Source organism: Phyllobates terribilis, unplaced genomic scaffold (genome assembly GCF_046119375.1).
Source record: "Phyllobates terribilis strain yellow unplaced genomic scaffold, ASM4611937v1 Scaffold_3__8_contigs__length_932513732, whole genome shotgun sequence".
NCBI lineage: Eukaryota > Metazoa > Chordata > Amphibia > Anura > Dendrobatidae > Phyllobates > Phyllobates terribilis.
This window is the reverse complement of record NW_027362763.1, coordinates 289,715,751-289,737,419: the sequence shown is the minus strand read 5'-3', so window position 1 is coordinate 289,737,419 and position 21,669 is coordinate 289,715,751. Positions and strand designations below refer to the sequence as shown.

The following is a 21,669-nucleotide window of genomic DNA, read 5'->3' as shown; positions in this document are numbered from 1 at the left end:
CTCACAAAATCTTTTTTCACATCATATTTGAGGAAAAGTCACCGAGTTTCAAGCCGGAATTCTGAAAAATGTAGTCACAGAAGAGAAATAAAAAACGAAAGGAGTCAAAATGACTCCATCAGTAGTTCTAGTGTTAATAAGTGGGATTTCTTGCCTTATAAATGGGGTTGGGACCATCAGTTGTGTTGTGCAGAAGTCTGGTGGATACACAGCTGATAGTCCTACTGAATAGACTGTTAGAATTTGTATTATGGCAAGAAAAAAGCAGCTAAGTAAAGAAAAACGAGTGGCCATCATTACTTTAAGAAATGAAGGTCAGTCAGTGCGAAAAATTGGGAAAACTTTGAAAGTGTACCCAAGTGCAGTTGCAAAAACAATCAAGCGCTACAAAGAAACTCACATGAGGACCGCCCCAGGAAAGGAAGACCAAGAGTCACCTCTGCTTCTGAGGATAAGTTTATCCGAGTCACCAGCCTCAGAAATCGCAGGTTAACAGCAGCTCAGATTAGAGACCAGGTCAATGCCACACAGAGTTCTAGCAGCAGACACATCTCTTCAACAACTGTTAAGAGGAGACTTTGTGCAGCAGGCCTTCATGGTAAAATAGCTGCTAGGAAACCACTGCTAAGGACAGGCAACAAGCAGAAGAGACTTGCTTGGGCTAAAGAACACAAGGAATGGACATTAGACCAGTGGAAATCTGCGCTTTGGTCTGATGAGTCCAAATTTGAGATCTTTGGTTCCAACCACCGTGTCTTTGTGCGACGCAGAAAAGGTGAACAGATGGACTCTACATGCCTGGTTCCCACCGTGAAGCATGGAGGAGGAGGTGTGATGGTGTGGGGGTGCTTTGCTGGTGACACTGTTGGGGATTTATTCAAAATTGAAGGCATACTGAACCAGCATGGCTACCACTGCATCTTGCAGCGGCATGCTATTCCATCCGGTTTGCGTTTAGTTGGACCATCATTTATTTTTCAACAGGACAATGACCCCAAGCACACCTCCAGGCTGTGTAAGGGCTATTTGACCAAGAAGGAGAGTGATGGGGTGCTACGCCAGATGACCTGGCCTCCATAGTCACCAGACCTGATGGCTTGGGGTGAGCTGGACCGCAGAGTGAAGGGAAAAGGGCCAACAAGTGCTAAGCATCTCTGGGAACTCCTTCAAGATTGTTAGAAGACCATTTCCGGTGACTACCTCTTGAAGCTCATCAAGAGAATGCCAAGAGTGTGCAAAGCAGTCATCAAAGCAAAAGGTGGCTACTTTAAAGAACCTAGAACATAAGACATATTTTCAGTCGTTTCACACTTTTTTAAGTATATAATTCCACATGTGTTAATTCATAGTTTTGATGCCTTCAGTGTGAATGTACAATTGTCATAGTCATGAAAATACAGAAATTTCTTTAAATGAGAAGGTGTGTCCAAACTTTTGGTCTGTACTGTATATATTGTGACAGAGTGTATATATACACACACGTGGTCAAAATTGTTGGTACCCCTCGTTTAATGAAAGAAAAACCCACAATGGTCACAGAAATAACTTGAATCTGACAAAAGTAATAATAAATTAAAAATCTATGAAAATGAACAAATGACAGTCAGACTGCTTTTCAACCCTGCTTCCACAGAATTTTAAAAAAATTTAACTCATGAAATAGGCATGGACAGAAATGATGGTACCCCTGAAAATAATGTGACAAGGGGTACATGTTAAATCAAGTTGTGTCCACTAATTAGCATCACAGGTGTCTACAATCTTGTAATCAGTCAGTGGGCCTGTATATAGGGCTACAGATACTCACTGTGCTGTTTGGTGACATGGTGTGTACCACACTCAACATGGACCAGAGGAAGCAAAGGAAAGAGTTGTTTCAGGAGATTAGAAAGAAAATTATAGACAAGCATGTTAAAAGTAAAGGTTATAAGACCATCTCCAATCAGCTTGATGTTCCTGTGGCTACAGTTGCACATATTATTCAGAAATTTAAGATCCATGGGACTATAGCCAACCTCCCTGGACATGGCCGCAGGAGGAAAATTGGTGACAAATCAAAGAGACGGATAATACAAATGGTAACAAAAGAGCACAGGAAAACTTCTAAAGAGATTAAAGGTGAACTTCAAGCTCAAGGAACATCAGTGTCAGATCGCACCATCCATCGTTGTTTGATCCAAAGTGGATTTCATGGGAGACGACCAAGGAGAACACCATTGTTGAAAAAAAATCATAAAAAGGCCAGACTGGAATTTGCCAAACTACATGTTTGTGGCGCCCCTGTGGGTCCAGTTGCCACAGAGGTACTGCATCTCACCCAGAGGTGTGGTACCCCACTCTCAGGTAAGGACAGAGTACTACCCGGGACCCACACACCCACATCCAATACACTCGACTTCAGTAGGGAAGGGCGAGATTGCTCCTAAGGGAGAGCACAGTCCCTGGTCCCTAGCTGGAGGGTTGAACTAGGTAGAGGAGGTGGGTGGAGGAAGTAGTCCGGGGGGGGGCACCGACAGGAAGAGTATAAGAAGAAAGTGAATGATCTAGAAGGAGCTCAGACAGTCAGAGGAGAGAGAGCAGGGAGCAGGAGCTCAGGAGCAGCTCTGCTCAGGAGGAGGGGAGAAAGGAGTCGGGCCTAGTCTGAGAGGCCCAGGAGAGAGAGTGAGATAGGACGGGAGCAGAGGGAAGGCTCCAGAGACAGAGGGGATCCCAGGGGCACGGTGACTGCAGGAAGCCACCCGTGCGCCCGAATTCACACGGACGTGGAGGGATCAGGCCGCAGAGAGGGGACCGGCCCCTAAACTAGTGGAGAACAACCAGGCTCAGCTAGATAACCGGAGGCTGATGCATTTTCAAGGTGCTGCAGCCAACAACCACAATTACATCGCCGAAAAGGTGGCCGCATAGGGTCCAGAGGACTGCACGTCGCCCGACAAGACCCAAGGCTACTGGCTTGGGACACTGATTGTGAGGCGCAGGGCAGGAGGGTGAGAGCCAGCACAGTGAGACGATCAAGAAAGGTACATAGAACAGGGTCCCGTGCAAGTGCTCCTGAAATACCTGAGAGTTTGCTGGATCACTACCCCGGAGGACACAGGACGACGTGGGCGGTTATAATCCGGAAAGTGTAACCTGAGAAACTTAACAACTGTGAGTAAAATCTGAAGACTGCACCCCACTGTATCCTTGAATAAATGCTGCGCCATCACCTGCCCTGCACTACACCGCACCAACATCTACCTCATAAAATCTCTATATCCTGCCCTGGAGCTAAGATCTGCCTGTGGAGAGCTGAACCAACTCTGCTGCGTCACCATCAGCTCCAGTGGATCTTCACTGCTGCGGCGGCCCCATATCGCCGCATACCACAGGTGGCGTCACGAACATTATCTCTATAAAAACTTTATTCCCTTTTTATTTTCCCTTTAATTGACCGCCCTGGGTCACGGACCGGGTCACTGCCACCGTGACATCCCCCAGCGTCGACCGGCCCGGCTACTGAGTACCCCACGGCCCAGGGGGCACGCCATGTTGACAAGCCACAAAGCTTCTGGGAGAACGTCCTATGGACAGATGAGACTGAAAATGGAAGTTTTTGGCAAGGCACATCAGCTCTATGTTCACAGACAGAAAAATGAAGCATATCAAGAAAAGAACATTGGCTCTGTTATGTTCGGGGGCTGCTTTGCTGCATCTGGCACAGGGTGTCTTGAATCTGTGCAGGGTACAATGAAATCTCAAGACTATCAAGGGATTCTAGAGATCCTAGAAATGTGCTGCCCAGTGTCAGAAAGCTTGGTCTCAGTCGCAGGTCATGGGTCTTGCAACAGGATAATGACCTAAAACACACAGCTAAAAACACCCAAGAATGGCTAAGAGGAAAACATTGGACTATTCTGAAGTGGCCTTCTATGAGCCCTGACCTAAATCCTATTGAGCATCTTTGGAAAGAGGTGAAACATGCTGTCTGGAAAAGCAACCTTCAAACACGAGACAACTGGAGCAGTTTGCTCATGAGGAGTGCGCCAAAATCTCTGTCGAGAGGTGCAGAAGTCTCATTGGCAGTTACAGGAATCGTTTGATTGCAGTGATTGCCTCAAAAGGTTGTTCAACAAAATATTAAGTTAAGAGAACCATCATTTCTGTCCAGGCCTATTTCATGAGTTTAATTGTTTTTTAAATTCTGTGGAATCAGGGTTGAAAAGCAATGTTTGATTTTTAATTTATTATTACTTTTGTCAGATTCAAGTTATTTCTCTGACCATTTTGGGTTTTTCTTTCATTAAACGAGGGGTACCAACAATTTTGACCACGTATGTGTGTGTGTGTGTATATATATATATATATATATATATATATATATATATATATATATATATATATATATATATATATATATATATATATATATAATATTGCTCAAAAAAATAAAGGGAACACTCAAATATCACATCCTAGATCTGAATGAATGAAATATTCTCATTGAATACTTTGTTCTGTACAAAGTTGAATGTGCTGACAACAAAATCACACAAAAATCATCAATGGAAATCAAATTTATTAACCAATGGAGGCCTGGATTTGGAGTCACCCCCAAAATTAAAGTGGAAAAACACACAACAGGCTGATCCAACCATGATGTAATGTCCTTAAAACATTTCTCCTTATGGAGAGTGACACACCAGCTCTGGCACGTCAAGGTAAGGAGGCTTATTCACCATGCAATGCTCCTCTGGGAAATTTAATATGCAAATATGCCTCTTCAGAGAAAAAGAGGACTTGTACTCCATAGCGCCACCTATTGGAAGCAGCAATCCTACAAGTCACAATCAACCCTTTAACTAGTCATGCAATATGACTCTCCATAAGGAGAAATGTTACCCCTTAGACCTCAGTCCAGAGCCTCTCACCTAGCCAAATCAGTTCTCATACTTTGCACTGACGAGGGCCAACAGCCCGAAACACCATGTCTGCAAATTGAGATTCTGATTTGGCTTTTATCCTAAGTCATATTGCACGACTCGTTAAAGGGTTGATTGTGACTTGTAGGATTGCTGCTTCCAATAGGTGGCGCTATAGAGTACAAGTCCTCTTTTTTCTGAAGAGGTAATTTGCATATTAAATTTCGCAGAGGAGCATTGCACGGCGAATAAGCCTCCTTACCTTGACGTGCCAGAGCTGGTGTGTCACTCTCCATGAGGAGAAATGTTACCCCTTAGACCTAAGCATAGTCACTTAATTCACTGCAACATCTTTTAATTGCTTTGTTAGCATACACTGTGGGTTCATTAAAAGTAAACAGTATTTAATTGAAAAGCAAGGTCATAATATATATAAAAGGGCAGCAAAGTTAAAGCATTAATTACTAGTAGGAAAACCTTGTATCTTGTGCTGTTTTTATGCACAGCCTTAGTTCTTTCCTTTGGCAGAACAGCAGGTGCGCTCTACTGCAATTCTGAATGTAAATCATTAAGAATTATAAAGCTGAAAACAACATTAGCTACATATTAAAAGTTTACTAAGAGCTTAAAGGTCTTTAATCAATAGATTTTGCAATTTAAACAAAACTTCTCAGTTACAACAGAAATACTAGTTTTCACCTCAGACTTTACAGCTTATTGTTTAATTGAAAGATATCATTCACCAGAGTGTTGAAAATGAGAATTTAAAAAAGTACAATGTATAAATATGTCAAACAATAAATCTAATGTATAATTGCCAATTTATATATATGTGAGGAAGCTAAAATATGACTATGAATTATACTGATTTTTAAACACATATCCTTTAAATCAGATGTAGTGCTGCTATACAGTTGAATGGAAAATAGTCCTACAATCATACAATGTCCCCTACTGAGCCTTCCATTATGTCTTACCCAAAATGACGATCAGAATTCCACCCAGAGTAAAGCGTTTGTATTTTTCTGTACCAGGGTCGTGGCCCATTCGGATGCAGGGCATGGCAGAGAGAAGCAGGAAGACAGCAGGAAGCCCCAGGAAAGATCCAGTTATCATCAGGGCACGGGTGGCTTGGATGTGAGCTGTCAACAACAACAGGATGCATTTTATTGAGTGATAAGCCACATATTTACAGGATTACCCACAGAAATTATAGTCAAAGCTCTCCATGGAAATAAACTAAATTACATAAAAAGTTTTCGAACAAATATAGTTTTCCATTTTGCCCAACCTTGATGTTGCATATTTGTGCTAAAAAGGTGATGGCTCATGTAGAGCTTTATGCACAAGTTCTCTGAAGAACACATTATCCCTGTCCTTGACAAAATGGAAACGTGATGAGGGCCAGGTGTAATATGAAACATAACTGGGCTTTATCAAGAAAGGAGCAGAACTCCCTTATTTATTCTTTCTTCTATATACACATATAAATGATGAGTTACCAGAGAGAACATTCTGTAATTATGAGGGAAAGCACCAATGGTCCACTGATTTGCTAAGAAGACAGGTCACTTCCCGGCGCCTGCGCAATAGAACTCTGCAGCGCAGTGCATGGAGAGACGGGGCCGGGATGAAGCAAAGCGCGTTCTATGTGAGCTGTATGCCCGGGAAGTCAGGGCGCACAGTGCACGTCACAGGGCCCTGTGACATGCAGGGGAGGGAGGAATATGATAATTTATCATATAGGCGGGGATTTGGGGGAATAATAAGCACATGGGCGGGGTTTTCTTGGCGTCCCCCGGACGCCAAGCCTGTACAAAATAGAATTGATTAAAGTGCTTTTCTCTGCAATCAAACCTCTACTATGGGCCATACACGTATCTATAGATTTACTTTTCTATGGCCATAGTAGATGTCTGATAACTCCAAAGTGGTGACATATTCCCTTTAAAACCCGTGACGTCTCCCGAAAGAGTCAACTTTCTAGCAAAACCAGACCTAAACTTCCAGGTTGTGAGATCCCACAACCCTCAGGCCTTCCTCAATGTGAACGCTAACATCACTAGGCCAGTTTAGTAACAGCTTATAGAGGTTGAACACTATTTGGACAACTCCTTCTAGATCTGAATCTTTCCCCCGTGAAAATAAAAACACATACTCACCTCCCATGCTGGCGACGTTCCAACCGTGTGTGCACTCGCGTTCCCGGGGCTCGCGTGAGGTTGTTATGACACGTGAGCCTGGCTCCCAATCAGCGCTGGCGTCACTGTCTCTGCCTTTGGACGTATAACTACTCAACAGGAAGTCAGAGCTGCAGCTGACTGCTCACTCCCTCATGATTACGCATACGTCTAAAGGCGGAGACAGTGACACTGGTTGAGAGCCAAGCTCACGTGATATAACAACTGCACATGAGCCCCGGGAACGCGAGTGTTGACACTGCTGGAACGGTGCCTGCATGGGAGGTGAGTATAGGTATTTTTATTTTCACGGGGGAAACATTCAGATCGAGAAGGGGTTGTCCTAGCAGTGGACAGCTCCTTTAATAATGTATGCGGCAGCACTGGATTTCTACAAAGAGCAAAATCTAATTCTTTTCCCCAGCGTGATCAGAGTGTTATGGGATCCTGCTCCACATGTCGGGATTATGGACATTTCTCAGCACTTTTGTTACTAGGCTATATTTAAACAAATCACCAGTCTGGGGCTGCCCACTGTTTTATTAACTTTATGAATATATTATTCTTGGTTTTAGAATCTAAAACAATTCTTCTTACTATAAATGCAGGTGAGAAATTTCACCAGGAAATAAGTATCTTAAAAATGCCAAAGCAAATCATGTGAGAAAATAACAAATAGTAAAATGTCCAGTTCTTATCTATATAAATAGTATGGATAAGGGTTGGCAAGGCCAACAAATGTCCTCATCTGTACGTAAATTAGGAATACCTTACCATCGCTTGTAAACACAAATTTCAACATTATATACAGGATATACTGTGTATGCATATATGTGTGTGTGTATATATATATATATATATATATATATATATATATATATATATATATATATATATATATATATATATATATATATATATATATATATATACATACACAGTATATCAAAAAAGTGAGTACACCCTTCATATTTTACTATATCTTTTCATGGGACAACACTGAAGATGTGACACTTTGATACAATGCAAAGTAGTCAGTGTACAGCTTGTATAACATGGCAAATTTGGTGTGCCCTCTAAATAAATCAGCACACAGCCAGTATTGTTTAAACCACTGGCAACAAAAGTGAGTACACCCCTACGTGAAAATGGCCAAATTGTGCCCAATTAGCCATTTTCCCTCCCGATGTCATGTGACTCATTGGAGTTGCAAGGTTTCAGGTATGAATGGGGTTCAGGTGTGTTAAATTTGGTGTTATCTCTCTCACACTCTCTCATACTGGTCACTGGACGTTCATCATGACACCTCATGTCAAAGAACGCTCTGAGGATCTGAAAAAAGAATTGTTGCTCTGCGTAAAGATGACCTAGGCTATAAGAAGATTGCCAACACCCTGAAACTGAGCTGCATCATGTTGGCCAAGACCATACAGCAGTTTAACATACAGCAGTTTAACAAGACAGGTTCCACTCAGAACTGGCCTCGCAATGGTCGACCAAAGAAGTTGAGTGCACGTGTTCAGCATCATATACAGAGGTTATCTTTTCAAAACAGACGTATGAGTGCTGCCGGCATTGCTGCAGAGGTTAAAGGGGGGAGTCAGCCTGTCAGTGCTTAGACCATACGTCACACACTGCATCAAATTAATCTGCATGGCTGTCATCCCAGAAGGAAGCCTCTTTTAAAGAAGAAACCCTCAGTTTGCTGAAGACAAGCAGAGGAAGGACATGGATTATTGGAACCATTTCCTATGGTCTGATGAGACAAAGATAAACTTATTTGGTTCAGATGGTATCAAGCATGTGTGGCGGTAACCAGGTGAGGAGTACAAAGACCAGTGTGTCTTGCCTACAGTCAAGCATGGTGGTGGGAGTGTCATGTTTTGGGGCTGCATGAGTGCTGCTGGTTGTGAGGAGCTATAGTTCATTGAGGGAACCATGAATGCCAACATGAACTGTGACATACTGAAGCAGAGCATGATCCCCTCCCTTCAGAAGCTGGGCCACAGTGCAGTATTCCAACATGAAAACGACCTCAAACACACCTCCAAGACGACCATTGCCTTGCTAAAGAAACTGAGGGTAAAGATGCTGGACTGGACAAGCATGTCTCCAGACCTAAACCCTATTGAGCATCTGTGGGCATCCTCAAACAGAAGGTGGAGGACAGCAAAATCTCTAACATCCACCAGCTCCGTGATGTCTTCATGGAGGAGTGGAGTATTCCAGTGGCAACCTATGAAGCTCTAGTGAACTCCATGCCCGAGAGAGTTAAGACAGTGCTTGAAAATAATGGTGACCACACAAAATATTGACACTTTGGCCACAATTGGGCCATTTTCACTTATGGATGTACTCACTTTTGTTGCCAGCGATTTAGACATTAAAGACTGTGTTGAGTTATTTAGAGGGCACAGCAAATTTACACTGTTATATAAGCTGTACACTGACTACTTTACATTGTATCAAAGTATGATATCTTCAGTGTTGTCCCATGAAAAGACATAATAAAATATTTACAAAAATGTGAGGGGTGTACTCACTTTTGTAATATACTGTATATATACTGTAGCAATGACAGGTAGGCTAACATAAAATACAAGCTCTGCTTTGATTATTACACCTGGTTAGCTCTGCACATAAACAGTCTAGGTGTACATCTAAATAAGTCCACTGGGGAGGCTGAGCAGACTAGATGTGTCTTGAATATGAAGAGATAAACAAGCCAGAATCTCTTTGAGAAGAGTTTGCACAGGCCATGTGCACCAAACTGCAAGTATCAGTGGTTGTTATGGATGATAGCAGATTTGTTTGACCCAACTGGGGTGTCTGAATAAATCAGGGTCTATACTGTTTAGTTAGCGTCTGGACAAGGCTAGGGATTTATGTTTATGATTTTGTTGTTTTGGTGCTGTGCAACCTGTGGAAAGCAATAAAAACTGCTCATGTTTGGACCAAAACTGCATTGCCTGTGTGATTGCTACCTAATGCTAATAGGCTTAATGCCTAATGCTTACCAGAGCGAGTGAATCCCTACAATTGGTGAAAAATGCGGGCATGAAGTCCCAGAAAGCACAGGTGATTGTAATGTAAAGACTGAATGTCCTAGGTAAAGGCAGCTACAGTACTGTGAACACAGTCTGAAAGCATGGAGGAGCATATTAAGAATTTAGTCCAGGTGCAGTTACAGCAGCAGCAGACCCAACAGGAAACCAACAAACTCCTGATCCAACAGGATCAACAGCTGCAGCAGGAGATAAAGCAGCAGCTTCTGCAGCAGCAGTTTCTGCAGCAGCAGTTTCAGCAGCAACAGCAGTTTCAGCAGCAGCAGTTACGGCAGGTTCAGCAGCAGATGGCTCTCCTGGAAGAAACTGTCCGGGCCAAGGAGATGGCATCACCCACTAACCAAAGCAAAGGGAGCTGTGTGAGGCGAACGGTACGGGAGACCTTGTAGAAAATTACTCTGGAGGATAACGTTGAAGCTATTCTGACAGTCTGTGAAGAGCGGCAGTCAATGAGAAACTGCACCCAGAGCACTGGGCGGTTGTCCTGGTGCTGTATCTTACGGGGGAACCGCAGAAAACGTACCACAACCTTGCCCTGCAGGATGCCAAGGAGTACAACAAGCTGAAGGCGGAGATTATGGCACATTTTGAGATCACCCTGGCAGTCCGAGCATAATGGGTGCACCTTTGGCCCTACAAAAGGGACAAACCTCCCCGTTCCCCGATGTTCCATCTGTCACACCTGGTGCAAAAATGGCTACAGCACAAGACCTGCTCTCCAGCTCAGATGGTGGAAAGGGTGGTGGTGGACTGATTTATCCACTCACTACTGAAATCCATGCAAAGCTGGGTTTTCCCAAAGAGCTGCCCAGAATCCAGATAACCTTGTGAGCCTTGTGAAAAGATAATTGGCCATGGAGAACTCCCTGAGCAATTAATTGAGCTTAAGATTACATTTCTGGGGGACCCAAAAGAAGGGGCCACAAAGACCCAAGAGGGATCAGAGCCAGGTTGAAAGGTTAAATATCATACCATTATCTGTTGGAGGCATCGAGTCATGGGTCATATATCAGCAGTTTGTCCCTTGACCTTGGAGCCGATCCCCAAAAGGGTAGGCCAGCGTTACTCCTACTTCGCCTATCCTATATACAGTGCGGTTCCTCATCCTGGCGGGGGCCTCAGGAATACTAGGTGACTGTCAATGGTGTCTAAGTGACTGGACGTCTGGACTCAGGGAGTTTGGTGGCCTTGGCAAGGGCCACACTTCCACATGTGCTAGTCCTTGGGAGATGCCAAGAACCATGCCATGGCCTAGACTGCCATGAGTACAGACTGTGGTTCCATGACCCATGCTATCGGACGTAACTTTCCATTTTTCTGGGACTTTTGGGCTAAAGCTGTAGCACCCAGTAGTCCGGTATGCCACCAGGAGTCGGCTATGGTAACAAAGTCACATGATGCAAACTATGAATTGTCTTTCACTGTATTGGTTATAAAGGAGGGCGAAGGAAGCATCCCCTGAAGCCAATATCCCTGACCTGGAGGAGTCTCATAACAAATTTGGGACTGCCCAGCTCAGAGACTTAAAGGGAATCTGTAAGCAGATTTTTACTATGTAATCTAAAGACAGCAGGAGATAGAGGCTGAAACACAGCATTCAGGGATGTGTCACTTGTCAAAGTGCATGCTGTTGTTTACTAACTGTGAAGGATTTATCACTAAGAGATTAACATTGCTGGACTAGTCTGGCAACGCCCCCTACTGTGATAAGCACCTCACTGTCTATGGACTTTGTAAACAGAGAGCCTGGTGTGGGCAGCATTAGCTTTCTCAGCTTCTGCTTCATTCTAAATCTAAATTTCTGACTGTGTCAGAACTGCTGCATCCAGTGAACTAAGTGATACATCGTTGGATTCAGCTTCTCTTTACATACATTATGCTGCTCTCAGATGAGGTAGCAAAAACCTGCTAACGGATTCCCTTTAACAGTAAAAGGTACTAAGGAAAATGTAAACGAGGCAGCTCAGGAGATGGGAGTCAATAGTCGGTTTCCGCAAGAGGTAGGCGTAATGATTTATTGTGTAATGGGGACAAAGTAAAGGGACAGGTAAAGGAGTGTCTCCTCAAGGCCCAAGTGGAAAATTCCAGGGAGTATAATCGGTCGGCTTGAGTGAGACAATTTAAGCCTGGGGATCGCATACTTGTGTTAATGCCCACAGGAGAGAGCAAGTTCGTCAGCCAGTGGCAAGGGTCCTATAGGGTAGTGAAAAAAGTGGGAGAGGTCAACTATAAAGTACACTGACAAGGGGAAAGGAAGGCCTTTCCCATATATTATTGCAAAGTACTAAAACCCTGGAAAGGAAGGAACCCAATCAAAACCACTTGCTGGTTGGCCCTGTCAGAAGCCAACCTTGCAGGTGTCAAATTGGCAGGAACTTTGCTGCCATCCAAAATTCAGCACGGCCGAAAATTGGTACCCAAAAATAGGAGCAAATTCTTAGAGTTACTAGGTCACCCTCGTGTCATCAAGCATGAACCTCATGTTCAGGTCAATTTAAAGCCCTGTAGGCTCTGTGCTTTGGCAGATGGTGTCCAGCCCTCAGCTTTGGCTAGAGGTGGAGGGTATGAGGCAATGCGAGGTAGTCTAGGGTTAAATCCTAGCTCTGCAGGCTTTGATTAGTACACCTGGATAGATCTGCACATAAACAGGCTAGGTGTTCACCTAAGTCAATCTGCTGGGGAGGCTGAGCAGACTGGATGTCTCTTGAGGTTGAAGAGAAAGACAAGCCAGAATCTCTTTGAAAAGGGTCGGCACAAGGCGTATGCACCAAACTGCAAATATCAGTGGTTGCTATGGATGATAGCAGTTTTGTGTGATCGAGCTGGGGCTAGCTTAGCGGTGTATGAGTAGCCAGAGTCTGTACTGTTTAGTTAGCACATGTACAAGTCTAGAGATTTATGTTTAGGATTTTGTTGTTTTAGTGCTATGCAATCTGTGGAAAACAATAAAAACTGCATGTGTTTGGACCAAAACTTCATTGCCTGTGTGAATGCTACCTAAGGCCTAATGTTTACCAGAGCAAGAGAATCCCTTCAATTCATACACACATTCCATGTATTAGTCATTCATATCCTCTAGTAACTTAGACGGGTTACAGGAAATGGGCAGGTTTTTGTCTCTGCATACAGGCATTTCACTTATATTGAGTGAGTCTGCGCAAATTTAGTCTGCACGTGACCGCATGTGTGCAAATCGCATACTTGCAATCACGTGCCCACTTGCTTCTGCTGCCACCACTGGATAATCCTGACAGCTTGTACTATGTGCACCTCGAGGATTCACAAGTCTGCAGTCACATAGAGTGACCGCAAACTTGAACCCCCAGCCTGGATAACCCCTTTAATGCCATGGTTTCTACCAAAAGTATCAAAGAATAATGCAAGCAGGAAATTTCCCTCGATTCAGCGAGCAGCTGTTTAATGGCATACCCCATGCACTCTACAGGAGGCATATCTGGCCTTTACACTTAGAAGTGTCTCTGAGAAGCCTTTGTTCAGTGATTTTGATATATTTTTCTTTGAATTTGTTTTCTGCACCATCTGGCTATATTGAAACAAACCTTTAAGAGAAGACGGAAGTAAAATGTTTTGTGTCTGAGGTATTTCTACTAACTGCTTGAAGAATAGGAAAATCAGTGGCATCCTATAGGCTTTAGATCATTTGTAATCAAGTGAACGGATATCTATATAATTATGGGAAATGTGACACAGGAACACCAATTAGTCAAAATAAACATTGGCTTTGATCACAATGAATAGGTGAAAACTGCCTTATTACACACTAAGCAAAAATACTAGAGATTCCTCAGAGCTGCTGAATGTAATACTCTTTTCCCACATTAGTAATATTTTCAGCTTCCTGTTGACTTAACCCCTTTACTCCCGAGGGTGGTTTGCACGTTAATGACCAGGCCAATTTTTACAATTCTGACCACTGTCACTTTATGAGGTAATTACTCTGGAACGCTTCAACAGATCCCCCTGATTCTGAGACTGTTTTTTCGTGACATATTGTACTGCATGATTTTGGTAACATTTCTTCGATATCACTTGCGTTTATTTGTGAAAAAATGGAAATTTGGCGAAAATTTAGAAGATTTTGCAATTTTCAAAATTTGAATTTTCATGCCCTTAAATCAGAGATATGTCACACAAAATACTTAATAAATAACATTTACCACATGTGTACTTTACATCAGCACAATTTTGGAACCAAATTTTTTTTGTTAGGGAGCTATAAGGGTTAAAAGTTGACCAGCGATTTCTCATTTTTCCAACAAAATTTACAAAACCATTTTTTTAGGGACCACATCACATTTGAAGTCACTTTGAGAGGTCTTTATGACAGAAAATATCCAAAAGTGACACCATTCTAAAAACTGCACCCCTCAAGGTACTCAAAACCACATTCAAGAACTTTATTAACCCTTCAGGTGCTTCACAGGAATTTTTGGAATGTGGAAGAAAAAAATGAACATTTAACTTTTTTCGCAAAAATGTTACTTTAGACTCAATTTTTTTTATTTTCACAGGGGTAACAAGAAAAATGGACCCCAAAAGTTGTTGTGCAATTTCCCCTGGGCACGCAGATACCCCATATGTGGGGAAAAAACACTGTTTGGGCGCACGGCAGGGCTCGGAAGGGAAGGAGTGCCATTTGACTTTTTGATTGTAAAATTTGCTTGAATAATTAGCGGACGCCATGTTGCGTTTGGAGAGCCCCTGATGTGCCTAAACATTGGGCTTGCATAGTGAGCACTTGGAACCCCCAGGTGCTTCACAAATTGATTCGTAAAAATGAAAAAGGATTTTTTTTTCCACTTTTTCATTTTTGCGAATCAATTTGTGAAGCACCTGGGGGTTCCAAGTGCTCACTATGCATCTAGATAGGTGCCTTTGGGGGTCTAGTTTCCTAAATTGAGTCACTTGTGGGGTAGCTCAAATGTTTAGGCACACAGGGGCTCTCCAAATGCAACATGGTGTCCGCTAACAAATTGAATGGAAAATCGTCTCAAATTGATAGCGGACACCATGTCGCGTTTGGAGAGCTCCTGTGTGCCTAAACATTGGAGCTCCCCAACAAGTGACCCCATTTTGGAAACTAGACCCCCCAAGGCACCTATCTAGATGCATAGTGAGCACTTGGAACCCCCAGGTGCTTCACAAATTGATTCGTAAAAATGAAAAAGTGTTTTTTTTTTTCACTTTTTCATTTTTACGAATCAATTTGTGAAGCACCTGGGGGGTTCCAAGTGCTCACTATGCATCTAGATAGGTGCCTTGGGTGGTCTAGTTTCCAAAATGGGGTCACTTGTGGGGGAGCTCCAATGTTTAGGCACACAGAGGCTCTCCAAACGCAACATGGTTCCAATTTGTTAGCGGACACCATGTCGTGTTTGGAGAGCCCCTGATGTGCCTAAACAGTGGAGCTCCCCCACAAGTGACCCCATGTTGGAAACTATACCTCTCAAGGATTTTATTAAGGGGTATAGTGAACATTTTGAACCCAGAGGTACGACACAGAATTTGATAACATTAGGTCATCATATTGAATAAGTTGTCATTAGTCTTGAGCGCAAGTGCTCGCTACTTGAGTTTGCATCGGGTACTCAGGTATGCAGCATGTACTGCGTTTGCTCGAGTGACATGCTCGAGTCCCTGCCCCGCATGTTTCACGGTTATTAGACACCCAAAAAAAAACATGCGGGGATCGCTCGTGCGTGGCAGGCAATCCCCGCAAAGTTTTTTTGGCCGCGAAGCATATGGGGCGGAGACTCGAGCATGTCACTCAAATACCCACGATACTCAATGCATACCAGAGCACCCGATGCAAACTCAAGTAGCGAGCACTTGCTCTCAACACTAGTCGCCATATCGTCATCTTTTTTTCTTACTTTTGAAAAAAATCCCAACCCCATCACAACCCTAACCCCCATCCCAGCCCTAACCCTAGCCCAACCCTAACCCTAGCACAAACCTAACCCGAGAGGTTATTTTTTACGCCGTTCCTCATGCGGTATAAGTGATTAGACAACTTTATTCTTCGGGTCGGTGCAATTACAGCGATACCAGAATCATATGGGTTTTTTATGACTGACAGCTGTCACACACTAAAAGACGCATTTTTTGTAAAATCTAGCTTTTGCATTGCCATATTTTGAGAGCTATAATTTTTCCAGATTTTGGCAGACAGTCATGTGACGGCTTGTTTTTTGCGGGATGAGTTGACGTTGTTATTGGTGCCATTTTCAGGCACGTGACATTTTTTGATCGCTTTCTATTCCGATTTTTGGGAGGCAGAATAAACAAAAACCAACAATTCAGGAATTGTTTTTTTTGTTTTTTTTTTATTCTGTTCCGCGTGTGGTAAAATTGATAAGGTAGCTTTATTCTTCGGGTCAGTACGTTTATAGCAGTACCACATTTAAATCGTTTTTCTATGTTTTGCACTTTTACATAATAAAAGCAATTTTATAGAAAAAATTATTTTTTTAGCATCGCTTTATTCTGAGAGCTATAACTTTTTTATTTTTCAGCTGATGAAGCTGTATGGCGGCTTGTTTTTTGCAGGACAAGATGACGTTTTCAGTGGTACCATTTTTATTTATATTAGTCTTTTTGATCACGTGTTATTCCATTTTTTGTTTGGCAGTATGGTGATAAAGCATTGTTTTTTGCTTCGTTTTTTTTGTTTTTTTTTTACCGTGTTCACTGAAGGGGTTAACTAGTGGGACAGTTTTATAGGTCAGGTCGTTTCGGACGTGGCGATATCAAATATGTGTACTTTTGTTTTTTTTTATAATAATATTTATTGATGGGTACATTATATTTTTATTTTTGGTGGATTATTTTTTTTATTTTTTTTTAAATATTTTTACTTTTTTTTTTTTTTTTTTTTTTCACTTTATGACACTTCTTTTACTTTTTTACTTTGTCCCACTATGGGACTTTCACTTTTTTTTCTCTGATCGCCTGCATGGCACAGGAATGGAGCACCATCCCTGTGCCATGCAGGCTGTCAGCGCTGGACAGGGAGAAGATAGTTTGGAGATGCACTGCGCATGTCCAAAAAATCTTCCTGCTGTCTGGTGACCCGGATGTTGTCATGACGATTCTGCTGACACCCGGCGGCGATCACGCCCGCACAGCCTGTGTGCGGGCGAAATCGCCAGGGCGTATAAATACGTATCTGGTCCATAAGTCCCAGGGCACAGATACGTACTAATACGCCCTATGTCACAAAGGGGTTAAAGGGGTTTTCCCACGAACAAAAGTTAATTTTAATCAATAGATCTTGGAATAATAATAAGTTCCACAATTGGATGTGTTTAAATAAAATGTTCCTGTGCTGAGATAATCTTATAAATGTGCCCCTGCTGTGTACTGTATAATGGCTGTGTCTGACCGTACAGGAACATGGTCTGATCATACCACATCTCCTGGGCAGTGGAGGAAGCAAGAGTATACTGACCAGTATTGGATCACAGCTGATTTCTTTTGTGAGGTAATACATTTCCCTGACTGTTTAAGCAATGTTTTACCTTAAAGAAAGAATCAGCTGTGATCCTGTACTGTAATATCTGTATACTCTTTTCCTTCCTCTCCTGCCCAGGAGATGTGGTATGATCAGACCATGTTGTCAGTTGTTTAATAGCCTGTTTGGACAAAAAGAACGCACTTAATGATGCACACAGGATGATCTCTAATGGACCCTTCAGTGTACATAGGCTGCCATTATTACTGGCAACGCGAGTCCTGTTTACACAGGGATATGTGCTGCTGAGAACAATGATCTTTTCAGCAGCACAATTTGCTTGTTCATTGGGTGACAAGAAGCTTTATTACACTGCAAGATTATCTTGAAACGAGTGTTTCTAGAAACGCTTGTTTACGATAATCTTTCAGTGTATGTGCAATTTTCCATAATGTGGTAGGTATTCTGTAAGTAACGGCTGCACTGAAAATATAGCCTAGTGTTGACATTTTTATTTTTTAATTGTTTGTTGTTCCAGACCTAGTGACTCTGGAGCCATATGTGTTGGAAGCCGCAGATAATCTTTGTGTCATTTGTGCACAGTAATATCATGGCGTTACTGAATCTTAGCTACAACTTCAAATCCAGATCACTGACAATGACCACTGAGTGAGGCTCAACGCCGTGTCATCTTTTCAAGTACATCGATAGGTTAGGAGGTGCGATGATTTTAACAGACTATATAAGGTATCCCTTTAAATAGACAATCACTGAATTCCGAGCAATAACAGAAATCATATTTCTACTAGCTTGATAATTTTGGAATTTCCCTACACTGCTGAATGAAACAATGACTTTTGAAACTTGCTGCTAACACATAATGCAAGTCCATGTTTACAATTCCGTAACACCACTCCAGAGGTTTTTTTACTTTATCGCTGGAGTGATGTCACTAATCTAAGTTCCCTGCTCTTAGTATCATCCTCACCAGTCACTGTCTTCACCTGTTATTGGCGCCGCTCCAGTTGTCTTCTGCAGGTTGTGACCTGCCGGATCACTCCAGTGCTTGCTGGGCGATCCGGAAGTCTCTACTCAAAGTAAGTCTATGAGAGCCAGAATGAGGCTAGAATAAGGCTTTCATAGACTTACATTGAGAAATTTTGACCGTTTCCTCTGACTTCTGGTCAGTTAGAAGTTGCATTCATAGGACGGCAGTGTGAGACCAGAGAGCCACCGGGAAGAGCTGAAGATGGCGGATGGTATGTATAAGACTATGGCCAGGAAGCTTATATTAGTGGCGCCACACAGCGCTGAAATAAAAAATTCACTGGAGTGAATAAGTAAAGTACAAGTATTTTTAACAGAGAAAAATGCCTATTGTCTCATCTTTTTCTCTTTGTACCGTGTTCGATTGTAAATTGAAAAATATTAAAATTTTAAAGTCCTCAGTGGTTTATGCCTTTTAATGGTTAACTGAAAAGATGGCAAAAAATAGCAAGCTTTTGAGACTACTCAGGTCTCTTCATCAGGCATAATATAACAGAAAATCTGAAGAGTCACATATTTATACAGAACGGGACACAGGAATATTTCAATGACACAGAAGATTTAGAACCCACCCAGACTGAAGGAAGAAGGATCTTGTCAACCAAGAAGAGGAAAAACTGGACACCTCCACCTGGACGCAACCCTCATTTGAACAAATAGATAGACTCCTTCAAACATTTGGTAAAGTCCACTATCCTAGACACAAACAGGAGACAACCATCCAACATCAGTGCCTAAGAGAGATGGGCCATACAATCTCTGAATACCAACAAAGAAATCATTATTAAACCTGCAGACAAGGGTGGTGCAATAGTTATGATGAACACATCAGATTACATGAAGGAAGTACACAAACAACTGATCAACACACGCTACTACACAATATTTGGGTCTAACCCTACACAGGACTATTACAAGGAACTATTACAAGATGATTTCTTGTCTTCCTGACAAATCCATGAGACCTGATGACCTGATACCAGACAGTCCAAGAATAGGGACATTCTACATGCTTCCCAAAATCCCCAAATCTGGAAATCCAGGAAAACCAATAATTTCATGCGTGGACGCTAGTGATGAGCAAGCATGGTCGTTGCTCGAGATTTACGAGCATGCTCAGGCGAGCACCTATTATCTTCAGCGTGCTCGGGCTTTAAGTTTTCGTCGCTCCGTGAACATGATTTGCGACTATTTGACAACTTTAATACATGTGAGGAATACCTGTTTTTTTAGCATTACTCACATGTATTAAAGCTGTCAGTCGCAAATCATGTTCACAGAGTGACGAAAAGGTGCTCGCCCAAGCATGCTGTAAATCTCGAGCAACGAGCATGCTCGATCATCACTAGTGGACACCCTTACTGAGCAAGTTTCTGAATAGGTAGAGGAGGTTCTTAAACCCCTCGGTAAAGGATACACCCAGCTACATTCAAGACACAAGTGACCTTATGAATAAACTAGCAGCAGCGTAACTGCCGCTGCTATCAGGCCCGGCAGGTCAAGGGACCACCGACGGCAGCAGAAACCTTGGACGCACATCCAGTTGAAGTGTATTCAGGCGCACAGACACATCGGGTCCGCACACCAGAATACACGCTGCCGGCCAATCAGAGGCCAGCAGCTGACGTCGGTGTGAACGTGACAGGGAGTATGTCAGTGATATCACACGCTCCCGTTGCACGCCGAAGTCAGCTGCCGGCTTCACAAGAGGATGCGCATGGCGGGGGAGCGAAGGAAAGGTATTTATTTATTTATTTTTAAAAAAGAAGTGGCCATATTAGTACATGGATGACTATGAGGTGCATTATATTTTATGGATGACTGTGGGGTGCATTATATTTTATGGATGACTATGGGGGTGCATTATAGTTTATGGATGACTATAGGGGTGCATTATACTTTATGGCTGACTATGGGGGTGCATTATTCTTTATGGATGACTATGGGGTGCAAAATATGTTGGTTCTATAAAAAAATATATTATTGTTATCTTTGTACTCTAATATCCCACACTAGGATGGATTAAATGCCTGCAAAGTCTTCATCGAAAATTCAGGAATTGATGCTGATTCTGTGGTGAAAATTCATCACAACATATATTTACAGGAGGCTGGTACAGCAATGGGTAGTAAATTACACCACAATGTGCAAATCTTTTCATGGCCAAGCTTGAAAGTGACTTTCTGTCCTCTGGTCCCATCAGGCCTCTGGTCTATTACCATTACATTGGCGATATTTTAATCATCTGGACAGAGTCTGAGCAACAGCTATAGACGTTCTGACTCGCCCCCTGGGCCGTGGGGCACTCGGATCCGGGCGGTAGGGAAACGATGGGAGTAGTAGTGGCAACCCGGTTCCGTGGCTCAGGGTGGTCAGACCCATGGTAGTCCGTTATGTGCTATTGATTATGTCCGACTACGCCACCCGTGGATTTGCGGTCATTAGATACCGCCGCTGCAAGGCAGTCCGCTGGGGCTGATGATGAATGCAGCTGGAATGGTGTGACTCCCCACGGGAAGAGTGCGGCCCCAGGGCAGTGTAGTGGATGTTGGGAGTGATGGTGGTGAGAGTCCCAGTACCGGTAGTGCTGGAGGCGCGAAGGAGCACACAGACAACAAGTTACAGTCCAGGGTCTTTACTCACAATTCATTTGTTCCGGGTCACTTCTGTCAGCAGTGACCGCCCGAGCCGTGCTGCGTCCACCAGGTGTGGGGCTCGGTCAACTCCCAGGCAGTTCAGGAGCATGGCACAGGACCCCCTTTAATCCTTTCTCTGGCCTGCCTCACCAGTGACCCACTTTTGTCCAGCTGCCGCGGACTTGTGCGGTTAAACGTGGGCCCCGTCCTCCGCTGTCCTATATGGCGCCTTCCTAGTAGGTTTGATGAGGTGTCGCACCAATAGATGATCACAACGACCGGTCTTTGGCTGAGGGTAGTTTCTCCTCCACCAACTTGGGATCCGGTACCCTTAATCTGCCTGACCCTTCACCCTGGATTCTCGTG

The 21,669-nt window shown here is 43.1% G+C and overlaps 1 protein-coding gene across 1 annotated transcript in view; it reads right to left on the bottom strand.

Annotated features, from left to right (window-relative positions):
* Positions 1-21,669, bottom strand: part of CLDN11 (claudin 11) — a 63,406-nt gene that overhangs the window by 25,512 nt on the left and 16,225 nt on the right. The window contains exon 2 of the mRNA XM_073674879.1: positions 5,879-6,043. Within this exon, the coding sequence (XP_073530980.1) occupies positions 5,879-6,043 (165 nt within the window). The remainder of the gene's footprint in view (positions 1-5,878; positions 6,044-21,669) is intronic.